This window comes from Stegodyphus dumicola, chromosome 2 (genome assembly GCF_044657685.1).
Source record: "Stegodyphus dumicola isolate Sdum_Otavi_A_Nest chromosome 2, ASM4465768v1".
Classification (NCBI taxonomy): Eukaryota; Metazoa; Arthropoda; class Arachnida; order Araneae; family Eresidae; genus Stegodyphus; species Stegodyphus dumicola.
The window spans coordinates 112,281,977-112,302,342 of NC_140769.1; the positions used below are offsets into that span (position 1 = coordinate 112,281,977).

Below are 20,366 nucleotides of genomic sequence, written 5' to 3' on the forward strand. Positions count from 1 at the left end.
TAAGCTGTTCCGTGCATGCATTTTCCAGTAAAAATATGCCAAATTAATAATGAAATGCTTCGCTATTGTTAGTTTTTTGTTTTAAAGTTATAAAGATGATATCCGTAATTTACTACGTACAGAAAATCATTAAGAAATAGTTCGAAATCTAAATGCATGTGCGTAACATTAAAGCCTTTAAAAATAATGTTTCTGCATATTTTAAGAATTTGTTTAGGTTTTATTAGCAACCTGTTGGATGTACTTTAAAATTTTTCCTTTAAGAAGTGATATTTCAAATTTATTCACAATATTATAATTTATTAAAGAATCATTTAAAATAATTTTAACCTGAAATTAATAGCAGAGAATTATCTAAAAAAATAGTCACAGGTTGCATTTTTTTTTAAATGAAAGTTCTAATAGGTTCTTTTCACAACCAACAACCTTATAACAAGAAAATAAATATTAATAAAATAAAACAGATTTATGTGAATTCAGTGATTTCAGTTTATGCGCGTTTCATATTTATGAATCTCAAAAAAATTGCCTCGAATTAAGCTTAATTACAGAAATATACCTATATAAAGTTTTGGATACATCTTTCCACGTGTTCAGTTGTGTAAATATTTTACTTAGTTTTATTGCTAATCTGCCCACAAATTTGTAAGTTTATGCAAAAAATTTTTAAGAACAGAACAGTTAGTTTATCTTGATCAAATGCACAAATTATATTCCTAACAGTTCACAAAACTTAAAAATGAATAATAATTAATACATAAAGAAAAGCATTACTTTATTTAACACCTTTACAATTCATAAAAACAGTAACAATTGATTTCTTACTTTTAAAGAAAATTATAAAACGAATTATTTAAAATGTTCAAATTATAGAGTTTAAATCCTAGCGTATATCATTCTATGCTAAGGAACGAAGATACCAGCTATAAACAGAAACATTAAAATGTATTTAAGGTATTTTGATTATTATTAAGTACTTTTTTTTCACATCTGGAATGGCATTGTGATCAACATGGCATTGTGATATTTTTTAACATATCAGATTACATAGAAAAAGAAAATCAATACTTACGAATGAAAAGTAGTCTTAGGAATCTTTTTCGAAAATCTGTTTGTGCATCCATATGCAACACAAGCTGACATGCTTCAAAAAGAAAAGAAAAAAAAAAAAAAATGCAATTACAGACTTTCTGCTCAAGTCACAGCGATAACAGGAACATGGCTGCGAAGCTTCACCGTTTGAGTTGAACCTTCCCTCCTTCTATTCTAACCTCCTTGCTTTTCTGTTGTTAAAAATTTTGTTTTTTGCATAAATTTACAAATTTGTGGGCAGCATAGCGATAAAAGTAAGTTAAATATTTACACAACTGAACATGTGAAAAGATGTATCCAAAAATATAGGTATAGGTATATTTCTGTAATTCAGCTTAATTCAAGGCAATTACTTTGAGATTCATAAATATGAAAGGCGCATAAACTGAAATCACTGAATTCACATAAATCTGTTTTATTTTATTAATATTTATTTTCTTGTTGTTATAAGGTTGTTGGTTATGAAAAGAATCTATTTAAACTTTCATTAAAAAAAATGCAACTTGTGACTATTTTTTTAGAAAATTATCTGCTATTAATTTCAGGTTAAAATTATTTTAAATGATTTTTTAATAAATTACAATATTATGAATAAATCAGAAATATCACTTTTTAAAGGAAAAATTGGAAAGTACACCTAACAGGTTGCTAATAAAACCTAAACAAATTCTTGAAATATGCAGAAACATTATTTTTAAAGGCTTTAATGTTATGCACATGCATTTAGATTTCGAACTATTTCTTAATGATATTCTGTACGTAGTAAATTACGGATATTATCTTTATAACTTTAAAACAAAAACTAACAATAGCGAAGTATTTCATTATAAATTTTACATATTTTTAGTGGAAAATACATGCACGGAACAGCTTAAAAACACGTACGTTTCACTGCCGTAATGCAATATTTTGAAGTTACAAACATGGACGCCGCTTGTTCGGTGAAGTTTCAATCCCGACTACGAACCCTCCCTCCTTCTATTCTAACCTCCTTGCTTGGTAACCAATTATTTCGCTTAGATATTTGGGACGCCTAGACATAGTGCGTGTTGCATGTGAAATGTTTCGCGGGAATACGAAGTGAGATTGCGTTGTAACTTCATATCTGACTATACGATTGTTATTATTTACGTCCTATTTGTAATGGATGTGTGAAGGTCTTATTTTTAACAGTTTGTCACTTTGTGTATACAAAATTTGAGACTAAATTTGCAAGTGTATTAGAAACGTACGAAAGTAAGGGGAGAGGGTTACTTCTGGCTGTATCTTGATTCTGTCCGTTAAGAAAGTAAATTGATTAGATTTTTATTTATATTAGGTATATACTATTTTAATTAGTTAAATTGAACTTTCTGTTTAAGAAGAAACTGGTTTTAAATTTATATTTTCAGATGGCTATATCAGATGTAGTAAAACACGTTCATCTGTAGTAATCGCTCAACTATCAATAATATGAAAATTGAAGGTTCACTAAACTGGTTTTTTATGGAATAAATGTACTGTTGAGAAGTTGATGCATTATTAATTCAGAATAATTTTTAATTCAGAATATGAAAAATTATTTAGTTTATGAAATAATTCATCCTTAGAGGGATATTATGTTATGGAGTTTTTTTTTAATTCGGTGGCTGTTTTTTAACATTATAATTAAACTTCTTGAAAGAAGTGCCAGTTTGATAAGGAATGTTAGAATAGTAATACCTTATAACAATTCAGTTTTTGTTTAATTCCATAAAACTTGTGACAGTTTTATAAATTTGAATCTTTTTAAAATTTGATTCTCAAGTTTTCTCTGGACCTAAACACTTAGCAATGTTTGAGTAGTATTCATATTTCCAGCAAATAGGTTAATTAGCATAGGGTAACATGGCTTTGTTTTAAATATTAATAATGTATAACATTAATGTGCCTAGTTTCATTTAGAAATTCTGCAAAGGCTTACCTTGTACCTTAGACTGGTAGTTTGCACCTGTAATCATAATCAATTATTTAGTTTATGAACTAATTCATCCTTAGAAGGATATCATCAGACTTATCACTTGATTACAATATTTGTTTTTATTTTTTCTGCATCTTGCACTTTAGTTTAATTAATAATCTTTCTTGTTAAAATGATGAAATAATAGTTATTTTATTTACTCATCATTAAATATTTATTTGGAAAAAAATAATACAGAGATTGTAATTTTGGTGGTATGTTAAAATCATGTTTGGAATATTTTTGAAAGTTGACTGAAAAATCTACCTTCGAACTCTTCTGTCTCATATTTTTATTTGCAGCATTCCCTTGTATTGCATTTTGAGATTAGATGTTGGAGTTGCTAAATTTTATCATCAACCAAAAATGAAATGAAGCAAATCTCAAGAGCCTGAATTTTACATTCTCTATGATTAAAATAAGAATCATCAATGAGCAAATTTAATTGCTTTTATATAAAAAGTTAAAAAAAAAGGGGGGGATGAATGAACAAAATACTATAATGCTAAATTGGAAAAAATATTAATCAGAAATTAGAAGAATACTTTACTAAATCAGAAACTAAATTCTATACTAAATCAGATAAATTTTGCTATACTGAATCAGATAAATTTTGCTATACTGAATCAGATAAATTTTGCTGTACTACATCAGAAGAATTTTGTTTCATTTCATTAGCTGAGGTAGATTCTTACTGACAATGAAAATACTGAAGTATTTTATCTTTATTTTAACCCCTTAACTGCCGCGGGCGTATATATACGCCTTGCTCAGCCGATGCGTTAACTGCCCCAGGCGTATATATACGTCCTTCCAAACTGCTATCATTTGCTTTGCGCTGCTACACCTAAAATTATTCACAAAGTTAACGCATCGGCTGAGCAAGGCGTATATATACGCCCGTGGCAGTTAAGGGGTTAATATAAATCTTAAGGCATATAGGAATTTAATGCCACTAATCCTAAACTGAATTAAAATGGGAGTGATTTTGAGTTTGTTTTATAAATTAACTATTTCAAATTTAGTATATGTTCTGTAAGGTTTTCAAGACTAACATAAAAAATATAAAAAGTGTTGATTTTGCATTAGTAATTCAGTCAGATGTTTAATGATGTGAAATTTATACTTGTCTGATAATGTTAAACTAAAAAAGTGCACCAATACTTAAGTAATTGAACATTATTAGTTTGTTCCACTGTATGTAGGCTGGCTGCTTTGGAGTTTTATGATTTTTTTACATGTAATACAAGTACAAGCCAATTTCTGTTGATAAGTTCTCCATGAAGCATCTTCTTAATGTTGATAATCCTTTTAAACTTTGGCATTTTCAATAAACTATTTGTAAATCTTTAACACATTGCTGTCTGACTAACTTTTTTAGGATGTAATAAGATAAATTGTTTGACACTCTGTGATCTGCCTGAGCCTTTTAAGATGTAGTAAGAAAATTGTTTAATATTTTTATATGACTTTTCATGCTTTATTTGATCTTTTTGCTTTTCAGGATTTAGACGGACTATGAAAACTGTAAAAAAGAAATCTGGTGTAGCCACAGAGAGCAGAAATATTATTTGTGAAAAACATTATGTAACTAATGCAGATGTAAAAAAGATTCGTGAAGAGCTTTTAAAATGGTATGACAAAAATCAACGAGTTTTGCCATGGCGAGATATAGCAAAAGATGAAGTGGATAATAATATTCGAGGTTATGCTGTTATGGTATCTGAGGTTATGTTGCAGCAGACACAAGTGGCAACTGTTATTTCATATTTCAATAAATGGATTAAGGTAAATTTTCTTACTCATTTTCTATTCAAACGTAAACGTTTGTTTTAAAAAAGAATATTTTAAAATTTATTACAAAATGTTGAAAATGTTTTTAGAAACCATTCTAAACTTTACTTGGCAAATAATAACAGTTTATATAAAAAAAAAAAAAAAAAGGGCATAAGGTTTTTTTGTCGACCTTTCTTGGCATGCCTTTGTGGTATAGTTGTCAGCACACTTGACGCATATTTGAGAGTTCCGTGGTTCAAGTTCCAGTGAGAGCATTGCTCATTTTTTACGACTCTTGCTTTGAAAGAACCTAATGTCTCTGCAGTGACGTTTGAACTAAAAAAATGTGATGGATATGATTTTCTAAGAGAATTGTCAAACTTGCCATCCATATAACTTTGGCATTGAGCACTGGCCAAAATTATGTGTTGTTTGCATAGCTGGATTGCCATTTAAATAATTTTTGGCAGAATCTTAAGTAGGCACAAAACTATTTAAATAGAGTACTGCTTTGTCTGATGAATATTTTTCATGACTTTTTGGTGGAGGTGCAGATCTGTAATGCAGTAAAATTACTAAGTAAAACCAGTTCTTAGTCTTTTTTTTCGCCAAAAAATATTTACTGAAAGTCAAAAAGTAGACTTTATTCAAAATACTAATTGGATATTGATGCAATAAGCCAAAACTCGAACCATGCATGTCATTTAGGCAGGGGCGTAGCTAGAGGGGGGCATCTGTCCCCGGGCGCAGAATCCAAGGGGCGCCAAACTGATGTTACGACATTTTAGAATTAAATGTTGTCCATCCTTGGCAAGCAGTAAGGGGCACGAAATCTTCAGTTGTCCCTGGACACTGAAAACCCTAGCTACGACTCTGCATTTAGGGGCTAATTCCCCCCCCCCAAATGAAGAAAAAGACTGATGAATACCACACATTTTCAGACATTCTTATTTAGTTTCGTGATGCTATTTCTTTGGGCCTTTATGCATTAGGTCTGCTCCAGTGAACTGTGGGCATCATCCTCCATACTTAGTTATAGGGGACTTTAAAAAGCTTGTTATGGCGAATTAAGAGCTCTAGTTTAAATCAAAGGACAGTAATAGAGAGTTACTAATGTCAACAGTATAATGCTTTCTGTGCATGCTTACTGTATGTAGCTTCATGGGTTAACATAAAACAAGCATAAATTAACTTCAATACATTAGTTCTAACAATTAATATTAGAAGACGGTTATACTTTATAGTATAGTGTATTAAAAAACAATATATAGTATTGTGAAACCTTAACATTTTTTAGAACAAATTCAAGTTATTAATTCTTCTCTTAGTGGAGTAGGATTGTTTATAACAGAAAATTCTTTTAATATGTCTTGGTTACAAAGTTAGACATGACATTAATAATCATAATTTCTTTTTTAAATGAATTTCTAATTTCTTTCTGAATCTAAATTAGTGCTGCTTCTAATTGTTCACCTGAGGGAAGTGCTTCACTTGTCTCATCCTTACTTTAGCTTGGGTCACCATAATGCATTTTTTACCATTTGCCAGTCTTAATTCACTTGCCTGGATTTATGAAAGTGTTGTAAACACATTTTAGTTCAGAAGTGGCACTACAGTCACTCTTCAATCCTCTCCTTCTCGCTTACTATGTCAGTCAACAAGCGCCAGCAGAAGATTGACTGCAGTGCTATTTCTTCTGAGCTAAAATGTGTTTTAGCATTCATATCATCACAACTCATTTGCATTATGACTACAACGAACTCTCTTTAAGCTGTAAAAACATTATGATTAATATTTGTAGCAATTTTGTGTAGAGTTTGTGGGGCAGACCTCTGTTATTGATAATAAGCATATTGAAAATTTTGGCACACTATTTTAGAATTTTTTAGTTTTGTCATGAATTATTTGATGCTAAGTAATGTCTCTTTGTGATCTCAACTTGGTGTATTGGCCATCAGCCCAACTGCCCTTTCATGTTAAACTTAAGTCTTATGGATAAAAATAGGGCTTCCTGTGCATTTTTTGCAGTTTCCTTCAAATAGAAGATGCCTCTTTCTCAACAACAAGATAATTAACTTTTAAATCTGAAAATGTGCTTTCAACTTTTTGATAGTACTGCTTTGCATCAGGGATAAATAGAAGGGCTAGGTCATTTCTTTGTTCGACTCCTCGCCAACGCGAGCCTCATGGAGGGGGTGAATTGGAAGTAATCTGACGTATCTGTGTTGCACCTGCTCTTATTTCGCGCGTTTAAAACTGTAGTTTCATTCAGTTGCGAAACGATTTTCTGGAGGTTGCATATCCCAAATTAATTTTAATCATACATATTTGTTTTATAATAATGCAAATATTTAGTAATTTGTATATATATCGATATAGTTTTTGTCAGTTTTCCTTTTAAATTCTATATTTAAAGTATCCTTTATGTAATATGGCTTCTTGTGCTGTAGCAACGTGCCGTAACGCTTATAGAAATACGAAAGGAAGAGATATTGTATTTCATGCTTTCCCAAAGGACAATTTGCTTTTGACGAAAGAATGGATACATGAATGTCGAAGACAGGATTCTATTAATGTGAAAAATGCAAGAATTTGTGGCGAACATTTTCTGTGCAGTGATTATGAAGAAATCGCTTGCTTGAATTGCCGCGAAAGAAACTGTTGAAATGCAATACTGTGCCGAAAGTAAATGTATCGTGTGCAATAAATGAAATAACACCAAGAAATCGAAGACATTTGAAAAGAAAACTAATGCAGAGTGGTTTTGAAAAACTACACGAATTAAGCCCAAAGAAAATTTATTTTGAGGCCGAGAACGAAATTGAAGCTGACAATAATAAATCAAATGTCAAGGATTTTGAAATAAAATTTACAAGTGATAGTATCCCTGAATGCCCTAAGTGTAAAGATAAACAAGAATGTATTTATAATTTGAAGAACAAAATAATATCCTTAGAAAATTGTAATAAAATATTGAAAAATAGAGAAAAGAAAAATTTTAGAATGTTTGCTCAGCGACAAAGAAGGTGGACGACATCTAGAAAGAAATTTGTATCGGAAATTTAGAAATTAAAATCCCAACCAGCAAAATTTAGGAAAAAACAGCACGGATTGGAGAATTTGGAAAAGTGGTCTAAAGCATATTTTTAGAAAGACACAGATTAACGCATTGTTAGAAAAGAAGGAAAAAAATCAGGTGGACTAGTGAAGATATTTCACGTTGCATTGTCATAAGAGCTCCGTCATCTAAAAGCTACGGTTTTTGGTAAGAAAAAATAGGAATTCCTTTACCTAGCACTAACATATCAACGAGATGGTGCGCTAAATTTTTATGTAGTCCAGGAATTCAGAGTGATGTTCTTGCTGTAATGAAGGAACGATGCGAATATTTGAATTCTGTAGAAAAAATATGCGTTCTCGGTTTCAACGAAAGCATATAGATTCTAAACTCTGCTATGACTCCAAACTGAACCAAATTCTGGGTCCTTTTCAAAAAGTGCAGTTTGTTTTAATCAGAGGTCTTATTTCGAAGTGAAAACAACCGATATTTTTTTATTTTAACACTCCAATGAAGAAAGAACTTCTTTTTTCATTCATAAGACATATTCAATCATCTGGAGTAGAAGTGAAAGCAATAGTGTCTGATTTAGGAGGATCTAGTACTTTGTGGAAAGAGATATTACAGATTTTGATTAATAGTTCTCAGTTTCCAAATACAGTATTACAAACGAAAAACAATATGGGTTTTTGCAGATTTAGCGCATTGCTTCAAATTACTGAGAAACCACTTTTTCTTATGGAACCTTCGGTTGATTTTTACATTATGGTAACTTGGCGTTTTTTTGGCAAAAATTTGGCGACCAACTCTCTATTTAAAAAAAAAAAAAATAGAGCAACCCTCTATTTTTTTTTTCCCCGCGCCATTTTGTCTTCACGAAGTAAAAACATGTTTCTTTTCTTTTTATCTACTGAACACTTCTTCCAACAATCTACTAGCCGAATTACACTTATGCTAGAAATTTTCTCTAACAAAACTGCTTAATCATGACAAATATTCACTGCAAAATTGGGAAAAAGTGCACAATACCATACTCCTTACGCGTTTTTCAAAATGACACATACACATAAACCATGTACACGCCGACTTATTTTTACTTAAAAAAAAGATCCCAGAATTACACAAAAATGCCATTGCGCACACTCTTCACTATATCCATGTACACTGCTTTTTTCTCATAAATTAGAAAAATTTCACGAAAATACATGACAATTTTCTGAATCTTTAAACCCGGTAGAAAGAACGTATATGAAATTACCTGATCGCGAAAAAGTTTATACCCTTTCCAAATATGAACATTTCCACATATAAAATAAATAAAATATCCAAAAACTTTTACCTCTAAATCATCTATTATATTATACATGTCACCAACGAATTCATATCGCAAGCATTACAAATACTTAGTGTCAAATATTTAAATTATTTCCATGCACATTTACTTCAACTTAAATGTATACCAAATTCCTACAAACATAAAATTCACAAAATAACTATCATTTAATTAAAATATCACTAAACCATGTACGCGTCAACTTATTTTTACTTAAAAAAACATCCCAGAATTGTACAAAAATGGCATTGCGCACACTGTTCACTATATCCATGTACACTGCTTTTTTCTCATAAATTAGAAAAATTTCACGAAAATACATGACAATTTTCTGAATCTTTAAACCCGGTAAAAAGAACATGTATGAAATTACCTGATCGCGAAAAATTTTCAAATATGAACTTACCTGATCGCGTAAAAGTACATACCCTTTCCAAATATGAACATTTCCCCGTATAAAATAAATAAAATATCCAAAAACTTTTACCTCTACATTATCTATTATATTACAAACGTCACTAACTAATTCATACCTTTACTTCATTACAAATGGTTACAAATACTTAGTGTCAAATATTTAAATTATTTCCATGCACATTCACGCAAATTACTTTACTTCCACTTTACATTTAGAACAATGCATAAAAATAATATCCTCAAATAATTAAAAATACTAACTTACCTATTCTTCTTCAGAATCTTGATTACGTGTCCGATAAACTTTTCTTATTTCTGTTTCAGGATCTTTAAAATCATACTTATAGTTAACACCAAGGTACCAGGTAAAATAAATAACTTAATAAAACATCTTTACTTCTATCTCGCACAACCTTAAAGAAACACTTATTACTACTCCTTTCAATCCCACTAAATACTCATTTCGAATTCACTTTAGTTAGGGCCATGGGATCCAAAAATTAACGAACACTGTATCATACTTATAGTTAACACCAAGGTACCAGGTAAAATAAATAACTTAATAAAACATCTTTACTTCTATCTCGCACAACCTTAAAGAAACACTTATTACTACTTCTTTCAATCCCTTAAATACCCATTTCGAATTCACTTTAGTTAGGGCCATGGGATCCAAAAATTAACGAACACTGTTTCACACAACACAGAATAAAGGCAAATACAAAATTTCCAGATTTTTTCCCGATTTCCCCCTTTTCCGATTAAAGAACCGTAATTCGTCCATTAATATCACATGACATATCACATGATCTCTCATTTCCCTCGCACAAAATAATGCATAATCGGAACTGAGTACTGCTCACATTATTACCAAAGTCCCAGGTAGTAACCTTTATCGCCTCCAAAATGTCGCCAAACTACCAGTTACCATATTGTAAAGATAAGCCAAACCTTCTTCTATGGCTTGGGAATTAGAATTGAATTCCGCCAGACAATTTTCGACCGTCGAAAAAGAAGCATTAACATATGTTGCAGGTTATATTGCCTACCGTGTGTGAAACAAAGACCCATCATTGGGAATAATATCTAAAAATAGTGCTGATGAACCAATACAGTCAAAAGTCGTTAATCCGGACTCGTCGGGACTTCGGCGATTCCGGATTATAGATCATCAGTTTAAATCTGGTTAGATGGCATGCAGAAATTACAAAATTAAAAATATGAAACCGTAATTTATGAAATAAAGGACAATTATGATCTAAAGGGTATCAAAATTTACAAAAAGAAAAAGCTTAATATTTATTTGTTTACTTTATTAAACATTTCTTTCAATGTAAGTTGTTTAAGTTGCTTCATTTCATGTGACAATACTTTCTCTTTAATTCTATTAAACAGACATAATTTTTTGTTTAGTTACAAATTTCCGCTGTTCAAGTCTTACAATTGCTGTGTCGAGAATACCGACTAATTTGTCAATCGAAATGTTTTCGTTTTCAATAACCTCTCTGTCACTTTCTTCACTATCGGAAGCGAATTATAATGACGAGGAACTTGATTTAAATCATATCAAAGACGGAGTACATAGAGATGAAATACTACATTTAGTAAGGAATTATAAGCCAAATAAAATAAAAACATCTGCCCTGAAGATAAGGATAGTGCTGACAGATCAACTTCCAATTCATTGCACGCCGCGGCGTTTCTCCCCGCCCCCCTGCCGCAGAACAGCGTGAAATTGATAAACAGATTTCGGATTTCAAAACATACTTTCGCTTTGTAGATCCTTTACATATTAGTAAATATATATTGTAAATTCTATTTGACATAACCGAAAGTTCAAGCTTACTTTTATAAAATTGCTCTAACAGTCTGCAAAAAATAATAAGCCGGATCCAATTCGAAGATTAAGGAACAATGCAATCTGCAACATTAACTGAATTAGATAATTTTAGCTTAGCTTATACCGTCTGTTATACATTAAACGCGCATGCGTAAACGTATTATGTGCTTACGTACACGCATATTCGCAGCTGTAAAGGTCTTACGCGCACGCGTAAATGCTGCATGCGCAGAAAATTTGTAGCTTTGAGGTCCGGATTATAGATCATTCCGGATTATGGGTGTCCGAATTAACGACTTTTGACTGTATTTTAATTCAGAATGGATTAAATTATTGTCTTTAGGAGGTTTGACTACACCTTCCCATTCATAGATGAATACAGTTTATGAGTTCAAAAACATATTTTGTGCAATTCATGGTACAGCTTACTATAAAGGGCAGCATGTAATTGGCTCTTTAATTAATAAACTGGAGAAACATTATCGTGAAGTTAACAGAGAAGCAATTCGTTTATTTTGCAAAGTATGAACTTTTATTAGAATACGTTTCTTAAATAGAAATGCATATGTTTTTTCCCAAAGAAAAGCAGCCCAAAAGACAAAAAGTGGATTGCTTCAAATGTGGCAGCCAATAAATAATATTTCAACAACTTGTAGTTGCATTGTGACTGTACAAGAAAGATACATAATATGTTTTGATTTGAAATACTTGTAGATGACATTTTAGAAGTTAATAGCGTAAAGCATATTTCAAATGAGAACTAATTTTGTTAAGTTATTGTTAAAGTTATTTTTATTGTATCCTGTGTTATTATTGATTCCATTTTGTGATAACTTAGCATTCTAGGTAAAATATAATAATATAACATTAAAGTAATTGGCATAAGAAGACCTGCCTCTTTAACCCCTACTTTTGAAAAATTAAGTAATTTTTTTTAGGTACTGTGAGTAAAGTTGTTTTGTCTAAATTAAGATAACAATCTTACATGTATTTATTTAAATCTAATATTGATGTAAGCTTAAGTTACAAAATTATTTAAAAAAATATATGTTATTATATTGAATCGGGAAATATACCAATGTAAAAATTAACAATTAGGCTGAAACTCAAACTTAGATTAGCAGAAATTTTGAAAACTATGCCAATTTAAGGTTGCTTTTTTATTAATTTTAAATAGCTGTTATTAGTTATCTTAGAAGCAGTAGTAGAGTTCTCTTAATTAAATCTCAGATAAAGAAATGATTAGATATAAACAGGCATTTAAAGAAAAAATCCCTGCAAATAAAAAAAAAAAAAAAAAAGGAACTTAATGTTAAGAGTAGCGTATTTTATTTTTTATTTTAAAATTGAGTAAGTAATATTAAATTGAGCAATTACTATTAAATTTTTTAACGTTCAGTGTAAAACGCATACTGCAGTATTCCTCTTCTAAAGTATAACTATCTTTTACACACAGCTCATTTTAAACGCTGGTTCTTCAAATTTAAAACACTAATTTCTATGCTGTCAATTGCATCTGCGTGCTCAGTATCATCATGGCTACGTCATCACTCCCCGCTGCCTATTTCAGGGGAAAAAGCTCTATGAGCTAGCCCTTCTCTTTTAAGTCCTGGCTTTGCATAGACTGCACACGCATAGACAAATGGTAATATCAGAAATTAAATTGATAATAAAAATGCTTTTTTTCAATAATATATCATGCAGCAAGTGTATTAGTGCCATATGGATATAAAGTAAATATAATGCATGTGTATTGCAGTTTACAAGACACTCAGAAAAAATCTGAAACTATTTGCTTAATTTTATTAACCACAATAGCTTTGGTAAGATCATTGTGTCAGGCAAAAACAGCATGATGTTACAAAAGGTTAAACTAAGCCACAATTTTCTTGAGCTTTTCATATTCTAAAATAATCTAATGTTAAATTGTAAAACTTTTTCATAGGCATTTATTAGGATTTATCACAACTTTTGTTAATGATTCACGGTTATTAATTTTTCAAATTACTGGAAATTGTTGATATGATTTATACATGTGAATGAGTGTAAAATATTTATTTAATTTTGTTTTCGTTGAACTAAATAATGTTATTTGTATTAGAAGTGGCCTACAATTTCATCTTTGGCTGCAGCTGAGCTAGAAGAAGTAAATCAGCAATGGGCTGGACTTGGGTACTACTCCAGAGCTCGAAGATTGCATGAAGGAGCAAAGATCATAGTTGAGAAATTGAATGGCAATATTCCTCAAACTGCAGAAGAATTAGAAAAGCTAATTCCAGGAATTGGTGCATATTCTGCTGCAGCAATTGCATCTATTGCTTTTCAAAAAGCATCTGGAGTTGTTGATGGCAATGTTATCCGAGTTTTATCAAGGATGAGAGTAATAGGAGTTCATGTTTCAAAACCAGGTGTTAAAGATCATTTATGGTAAAGATGATATTTAGTTTTTAATATAATATCTGTATATTTAAATGAGATAGATTTCATCTGTGCATAGTCTTTGTAAATGTGCTAAAATGAACCAGTTTTAAATCTAATATTTGTTTTTTGGAATTGTATTCTTCAAAAGGTTGGTAGCTTTTAAAGAATCTTAATTTCTTAAATGTATTTGAATAATGGTGGAGATTTTTCTTAAGAAACTTTTAAAAGAACATTCTAACATCATTGGTTTTTCTTTCCAGTGTTGGGAAGATCACTGATATAATGGTTTTATATTCTGAAAGATCTTCAGAGTTATAAAAATTGTCATTTTTCATGTATCTTTAACATTAGACCGGGGGAGGGACTTTGGTAAAAGCAAATGGTTTAGGAATTGAAATCTAGATGATTTACTTACAGTAAACCCTCATTAACACAAATCCCAAAGGGCCAAAAAATTGAGGTTCACATTAAAAATTTCATGTTAACTGGGAACCCAAATTTTGTTTTTGGAAAAGTTTTTTCTATATATTAACCATTTACAGTAAATAGGTGCAGACATACTATAGTAAGTTATGTATGTTATCATAGAAAATACTACAGTAATACATGAATTACTGAACTGGATGCATGGTAACTTCATGACCAATGTACTTATGGCTTCGATAAAGCTAGTGACTAATTCAGGTGTTACTGCAAAATTTTCTGAAGTGTCTAAGGCATTATAACTTACTGGTGGGTGGGAGGAAGGATACTGTGCTCCTTACTTTGTTTGGATGACATTTCTTATACCTCAGACATAATTACTTATGCATCAGATTCCACTGGAACACACGTGACAACATAGTCATGTGCATTATTTTTGCTTTAAATTATTTTATTTATTTATTTGTTTTGAGCATGAAGCCTGATTTGCTACAAATTATTATTTTATAAATTTATTTAGAACTATATTTTATTTAGTGGACTTTTCCCCCCCATTTTTTTTAAAACTTTCATGCTTGTTATATATCTACTAAAATTACAAAGCATATTCAGAATTATTATTTGAAAGTTGGTAATGAGCTAAAAGAAGTTACCGGTGTGCAATATATATATATATATATATATATATATATATATACAGGTTGTTTCAGCATAGTGGTTACAAACTTTCAGGAGAGATCTATCTCTCCTGTGTTGTAAAACAATACACCTAGACATAGAAAGAAAACAATACATCTAGATATATCCAGTACACCTAGACGATCGAAAATCACATAGCAATGCATGGTCGGAAATGCTTTCCTGGTGCAGTAGTTACGATATGAAACATAAGAAATGAACAAACTGAAGAAAAAGTTTCAGCTTTCGAACATGAAATCAAAGTAAGAGTTTCTGCTGTTGAACAATAAATCAGTGATGTAGTTTCTACTTTGCCAAAGAAGTTGACAGCTTAAAGAAATCCATAGGTCTCTATAACATGCCACTTCTCCAGTAGCAGATGCAGCGGATATCCTTGAAACTCTGTCTGAAAGCCAGAGGCAAAACTTTAAGCTCTATCTCGTGCATTGGATCTGAACTTTGGGGAAAAGTGTTTAAAAGACTATAATAGGATTCAGTTAAAGACTTGCCTACAGATGTCCACAGAAACACTCCAGGAACTCGCCATGGATGTTGAAAGGCTATCTTATCTCACCTTTTAGGACTGCCCAACAGAAACAAGGGAAATCCTATTCCTGGAGTATGTTGTCATTTGCATCCAAGATCTTGAGATACAGAGGCCCTGTGAATGGCAGATGTCAAATATCTAAAAAGTGCTTTAATGTATGAAGTTCTAGCCAACCCAGCAAGCAACTCGTAGGTACAATATGTAAGTACCAAGTAATGTTTTGCGATTGTGAGCTACATATAACATGTGGATAGACTTTTAAGAAACGGAGATCTTTGTAATTAATTATTTTCATATTTAAATTATTTTTGTGAAGTTTTTATTTAATTTAACATTTTAGGGACCTTGCGAACAAACTTGTTTCTGAAGAAAGACCTGGTGATTTTAATCAAGCATTGATGGAACTTGGAGCTGAGATATGCACCCCTCAGAATCCTCATTGCACAGACTGCTCTGTTAAGGACTTTTGTCAAGCTTACTTAAAAGTAAAAAAATGTAATAACCTTTCTACATATTACATAAATATTATGCTAAATAATTTTAAATAATAATCACTGAAATTAGAATTTTATTTGCTACTTTCTGATTAACAGGGCCCTCTACCTGAAAATTTGCCAACTGTTGGCAACAAATTTTGCACGTAGCTAAGATGCAAAAGATAAGAACCATTTTTGAAAATGGTGACACACTAAGAATTACATAAAACTGTACTCAGTCAACATACTTTAACACTTTTTGCATTTTTTACTTGGTACTGTAAAACTGTACCAAGTAAAAAATGCAAAAAACATGCAACCTGTTTTAACTTCTAAATGCATCAGAAAATTGCAGAAACTTATTATCATAAACAATTTGGCATTCTGCCTGTGTGCATAGCAAACTGCTGTTGCTTATCAAAGACATCTGGGAATTGCACAAATTTGGCATTGCGCATGCTGTAGTTTTCCCATGTACACAGCAATTTTTTTTTTCGCTTTAGAAACCATCAGAGAATTGCACAAACTTTGATCCATAAAATTTGATGATTTACAAAGGACAGTTTCATGGAATGTAAATTTTTGCAGTGTATATTTAGGTAAAACAATATATTTCTAAAGAAATGTAAAGCTTTCATATTTATCAACCAGCAAACTCGACAGTCTCATAATGATTCCTGGGAATTAAAATATGCCCTCAATTAAACAAAAATGAATACTAATGCCTATCGAATTTAACCTGTTCAGTGCCGCTCCCGAGTTATCTCGGGCTTACTGAGTTCAAATGCGGCACTGAACATAAAATTGAGGTTAAAGGTTGAAATTGAGGCTTGTCTTCTAAATGTTGCCACATAAATGCCACGTGTTCAAATACCTAAGTTGCCAACATAAATACATTTTGCTGATGTTTTGGGTTGCCTATGCCAATCTAGTTGATTGCCTTGTGAATGCTTTTTTTGGGGGGGAGGGAAAGGGGTGCAAATAATCAAAGTAATTTTTATTTAACATTAGTCAAACTCACTTAAAATAAGCCTGAAGGAGCTGCGATGTTTGCTTGTTATAACTGTGTCCACTTTGAAGACCATTTTTTTAATTGGTGTAAGATGTGTATATTGAAAAATATAACATCATTGTTAGAAAATTTTAAAAATAGAAAATGTTGGTCCTATAAAATGTGTCATGATATTTATTACGATAGCATAATATGGCCTTTTAGCATGTAACTTGTATAATTTGGGGTCAGTTTATTTAGCATGTGTATGTTTTATGGTGTTAAATGCTGTGGCAGACACTTATATAATAACAGAAATTTATTATGCATTGCTCATTGTATTAAATAAATAATTTATGAATTTCTTTATTAAATGTAATATGTTAAAGACATAATGTGTTGGATCCTAGATAAACTTACATTATCTACAGGAAATGCCAACTGGTGTAAGTGAAATAATGACCTTGTAATATGTAAGCATTTGAAGTGCGTTCTGCTCTTACAAAAATTCATAATTGTGAAACGGAATTAATAACTCAATTTAGTAAGAGCAGCGTTTAACATCCATGATCAATTCTCTCCCCCCCCCCACCTTTTTTTGAAAATGTTCCATTTATATAAAATATCAGCTGATACTTCCTGTAGGAATGCAGATTTTTATTTTGGTATCAAGTTTATATGCTTGGTTGCTTATGTATTAATAATGTATTAGTTGAGGAGCAATTAAACGATTTCATTGAAGAATGGTAAATAATCTGAGTAGCATATCCTATAATATTATACATAAAGTTATTCAATGACTTGTTTGTCAAAACTTGCACTAAATTCTGAAACACTTCGGTATGTGTTCCTTTGGTGCCATATGCAATATTCTATGTATTTTTTTATTATATGCCCTCTTATCATTTCAGGGTTTTATTTTTCAAATGATTTCTTGAATTCATTGTTTTAAGTTTGATAGTGTCATTTAACTTGGCTACATAAAGAGAGTTTAATCAACTCTGTTTTGTGTAAAGAAATTTAGAGGTTAGAATTATTTGCAGAATAAGTTACCCTAGAAACTAATTTACATAGTATGTTTAGATCTTTTCATGTGAGCATCTATAAAAGACCATGTTTAAAATATAAAATTGTGTGACATTATTCAACTTTAAATAATGATTACATAAATCATTAGAATACTAATATTCTGAATGCTAAGGGAGCTACTTTGTAAGATATTAATTACCATCTGATACAGAAGACCCACTGAAGGGCTTAATATTTGGTATTTAAATCAAAAAGCTGTGATTGATTTGCAATATAATTTAATATGTAATTTAATTGGATGTATTTAGATCATTGCTGTTTATTACAAAAATGCATTCTAGGGAAATGCTTTCCATAATTTACATTATTAATTAATATGTGCCATTAACTTTCATGTTATACTAGTCGAGCATAATCTGCTTTTTAAACTAGGCAAAAAAGCAATTTACGTAGTGTCAGTGTTTACTATTAAACTTCAAGTTATAAAATACATATTTATGCCATAATTATTCATTTGTACTCTATTTTTTTAAAATTAATTTTATTGTAAGAAAATCGAGAGTAAAAAATGATGTAAATAATTTAACTGCCGAAGTATCTGGTTACAAAAAGAGCGTAACAAATAAAAAGTATTCATGGATAAACTACTGATAACTTTCACAATACTATTTATTTAACAGAAATCTACATTCCAATAAGATTGCATAGTCATATTTATATTGCAGTATCTAATAAGATATCTTCATTTCTACTTCCCTATATCTTGATCCTCTTCCGTTCTTATTATCCACCGCTATCTGCAGGTCTAAGTTCTGTGTTGTCTGCTACAGCTTGCAAGTCGTTACCATTCAGTCTACTTTCTGCCGCGATTTTCTGAACCATCAAAAGCATCAGGTATCCTTGGTTTCGTGAAGCTCTTCATTATATTTGCTTCATCAGTCAGAGCCCATTCACCATAAGTAGATCAATTCGTAAGACAAAAATGAGCTCTATGTGGACAAATCCATTTTAAAATTTAGAACTCACTTTCTGAATGCCTTGAGAAAGGAAGAATTATGTAAATACAGTGCAAAGTCTGAGATCCGGACTCGTCGGGCCTTCAGGAATTCCAGATTTGGGATTTTTCCGGATATTAGATCATTAGTTATAACTCTAGTAAGATGGTATGTAGAAATTATAAAATTAAAAATATGAAGTCGTGATTTAAGAAATAATGAAGCATTTGTGATCTAAAAGGCATCAAAATTTACAAATAAAGGCTTAATATTTATTTGTTTACTTTATTAAACATTTCTTTCAATGTAAGTTGTTTAAGTTGCTTCGTTTTGATGCTAATATTTTCTCTTTATTTCTATAGACAGTTATAATTGTTCAGTTACAATGTTCCATTGTTCAAGTCCCGTAATTGCCGTGTGATGCATTCAGATTAAGTTGCCAATCAAAATTATTTCATTTTTAATAACTTGTCTGTCACTTTCTTCACCATCGGTAGTGGTATTTTTTGGATCTAGAACCATACTACAAATTTCGCTGTCCATTAATTGACTGATAATTGGGGTTCATCGTAATAAAAAATTTTTTATATCATCTTTATTCTTCTGTTATATATCTTTTCATTTATTAATGCTTCTCTACATTTCTTTACGAAATCCGTTAATTGGAAAATTTCACCTTTGGTTTGCGATATCTAAAAATCTTCAAATTCGCGGCTACCATCTTCATCATCCTACCGTGAAATGTGGAAACTGGCTATAAATTATGCCGAGCACTTTTCAAAGTATCTGGAGACACATCACCCGTGGTCTTGCAGTGCTCCACACAGCAGATTATGCTAAAATATTAACAAAATTCTTGAATAGGATGAATGATGGACATACAGTTTGAAGAAAATAATAGTATGGATACATTATCTTTCACTAAAACTTAATTGAAGTGTGATCCGAACAGTTATCTATACATTCAGGGCAATTTTTGCGTCAATAGGTAAACCAACCGAATTCAAATGTTGTCGAGCCTCTGGTATGAGCTGATTTTCAAACTAATGATTCATTAACGCTATTGTCATTCATGTGGTTTTATTTGCACGATATATAGTGAGGAAAATCTTTACTCCTTTAAATGCTCGAGGTCGTGTAATTTTTCTGATTACAAAAAGTTTCCACTTGTGCGTTCCTGCAGCATTTGCGCATCCTAAAATTGTTAGTCTCACTTTTTTGACACCAGTTAGAGTCTTTTCTGTAGAGCTTGCCAAGGTGTTTCGTGGTACCAATTCCTGGCCAGAAAAGACCAGTTTGACCAGGTTTACAC

At 31.1% G+C, this 20,366-nt stretch overlaps 1 protein-coding gene across 3 annotated transcripts in view; it reads left to right on the plus strand.

Annotated features, from left to right (window-relative positions):
• Nucleotides 1-2,036: 2,036 nt before the first annotated feature.
• The window catches only part of LOC118182735 (adenine DNA glycosylase-like), a 51,427-nt gene continuing 33,097 nt past the window's right edge, over nucleotides 2,037-20,366 (plus strand). Inside the window, exons 1-4 of one of the 3 annotated variants that reach the window (XM_035352121.2) lie at nucleotides 2,037-2,172; nucleotides 4,575-4,858; nucleotides 13,596-13,921; nucleotides 15,904-16,058. In XM_035352121.2, coding sequence (XP_035208012.1) covers nucleotides 4,589-4,858; nucleotides 13,596-13,921; nucleotides 15,904-16,058 — 751 coding nt within the window. In that variant the 5' untranslated portion in view covers nucleotides 2,037-2,172; nucleotides 4,575-4,588. Of the gene's footprint in view, nucleotides 2,411-4,574; nucleotides 4,859-13,595; nucleotides 13,922-15,903; nucleotides 16,059-20,366 lie in introns of all 3 variants that reach the window. The other 2 variants (XM_035352120.2, XM_035352119.2) reach the window with 2 other exon arrangements.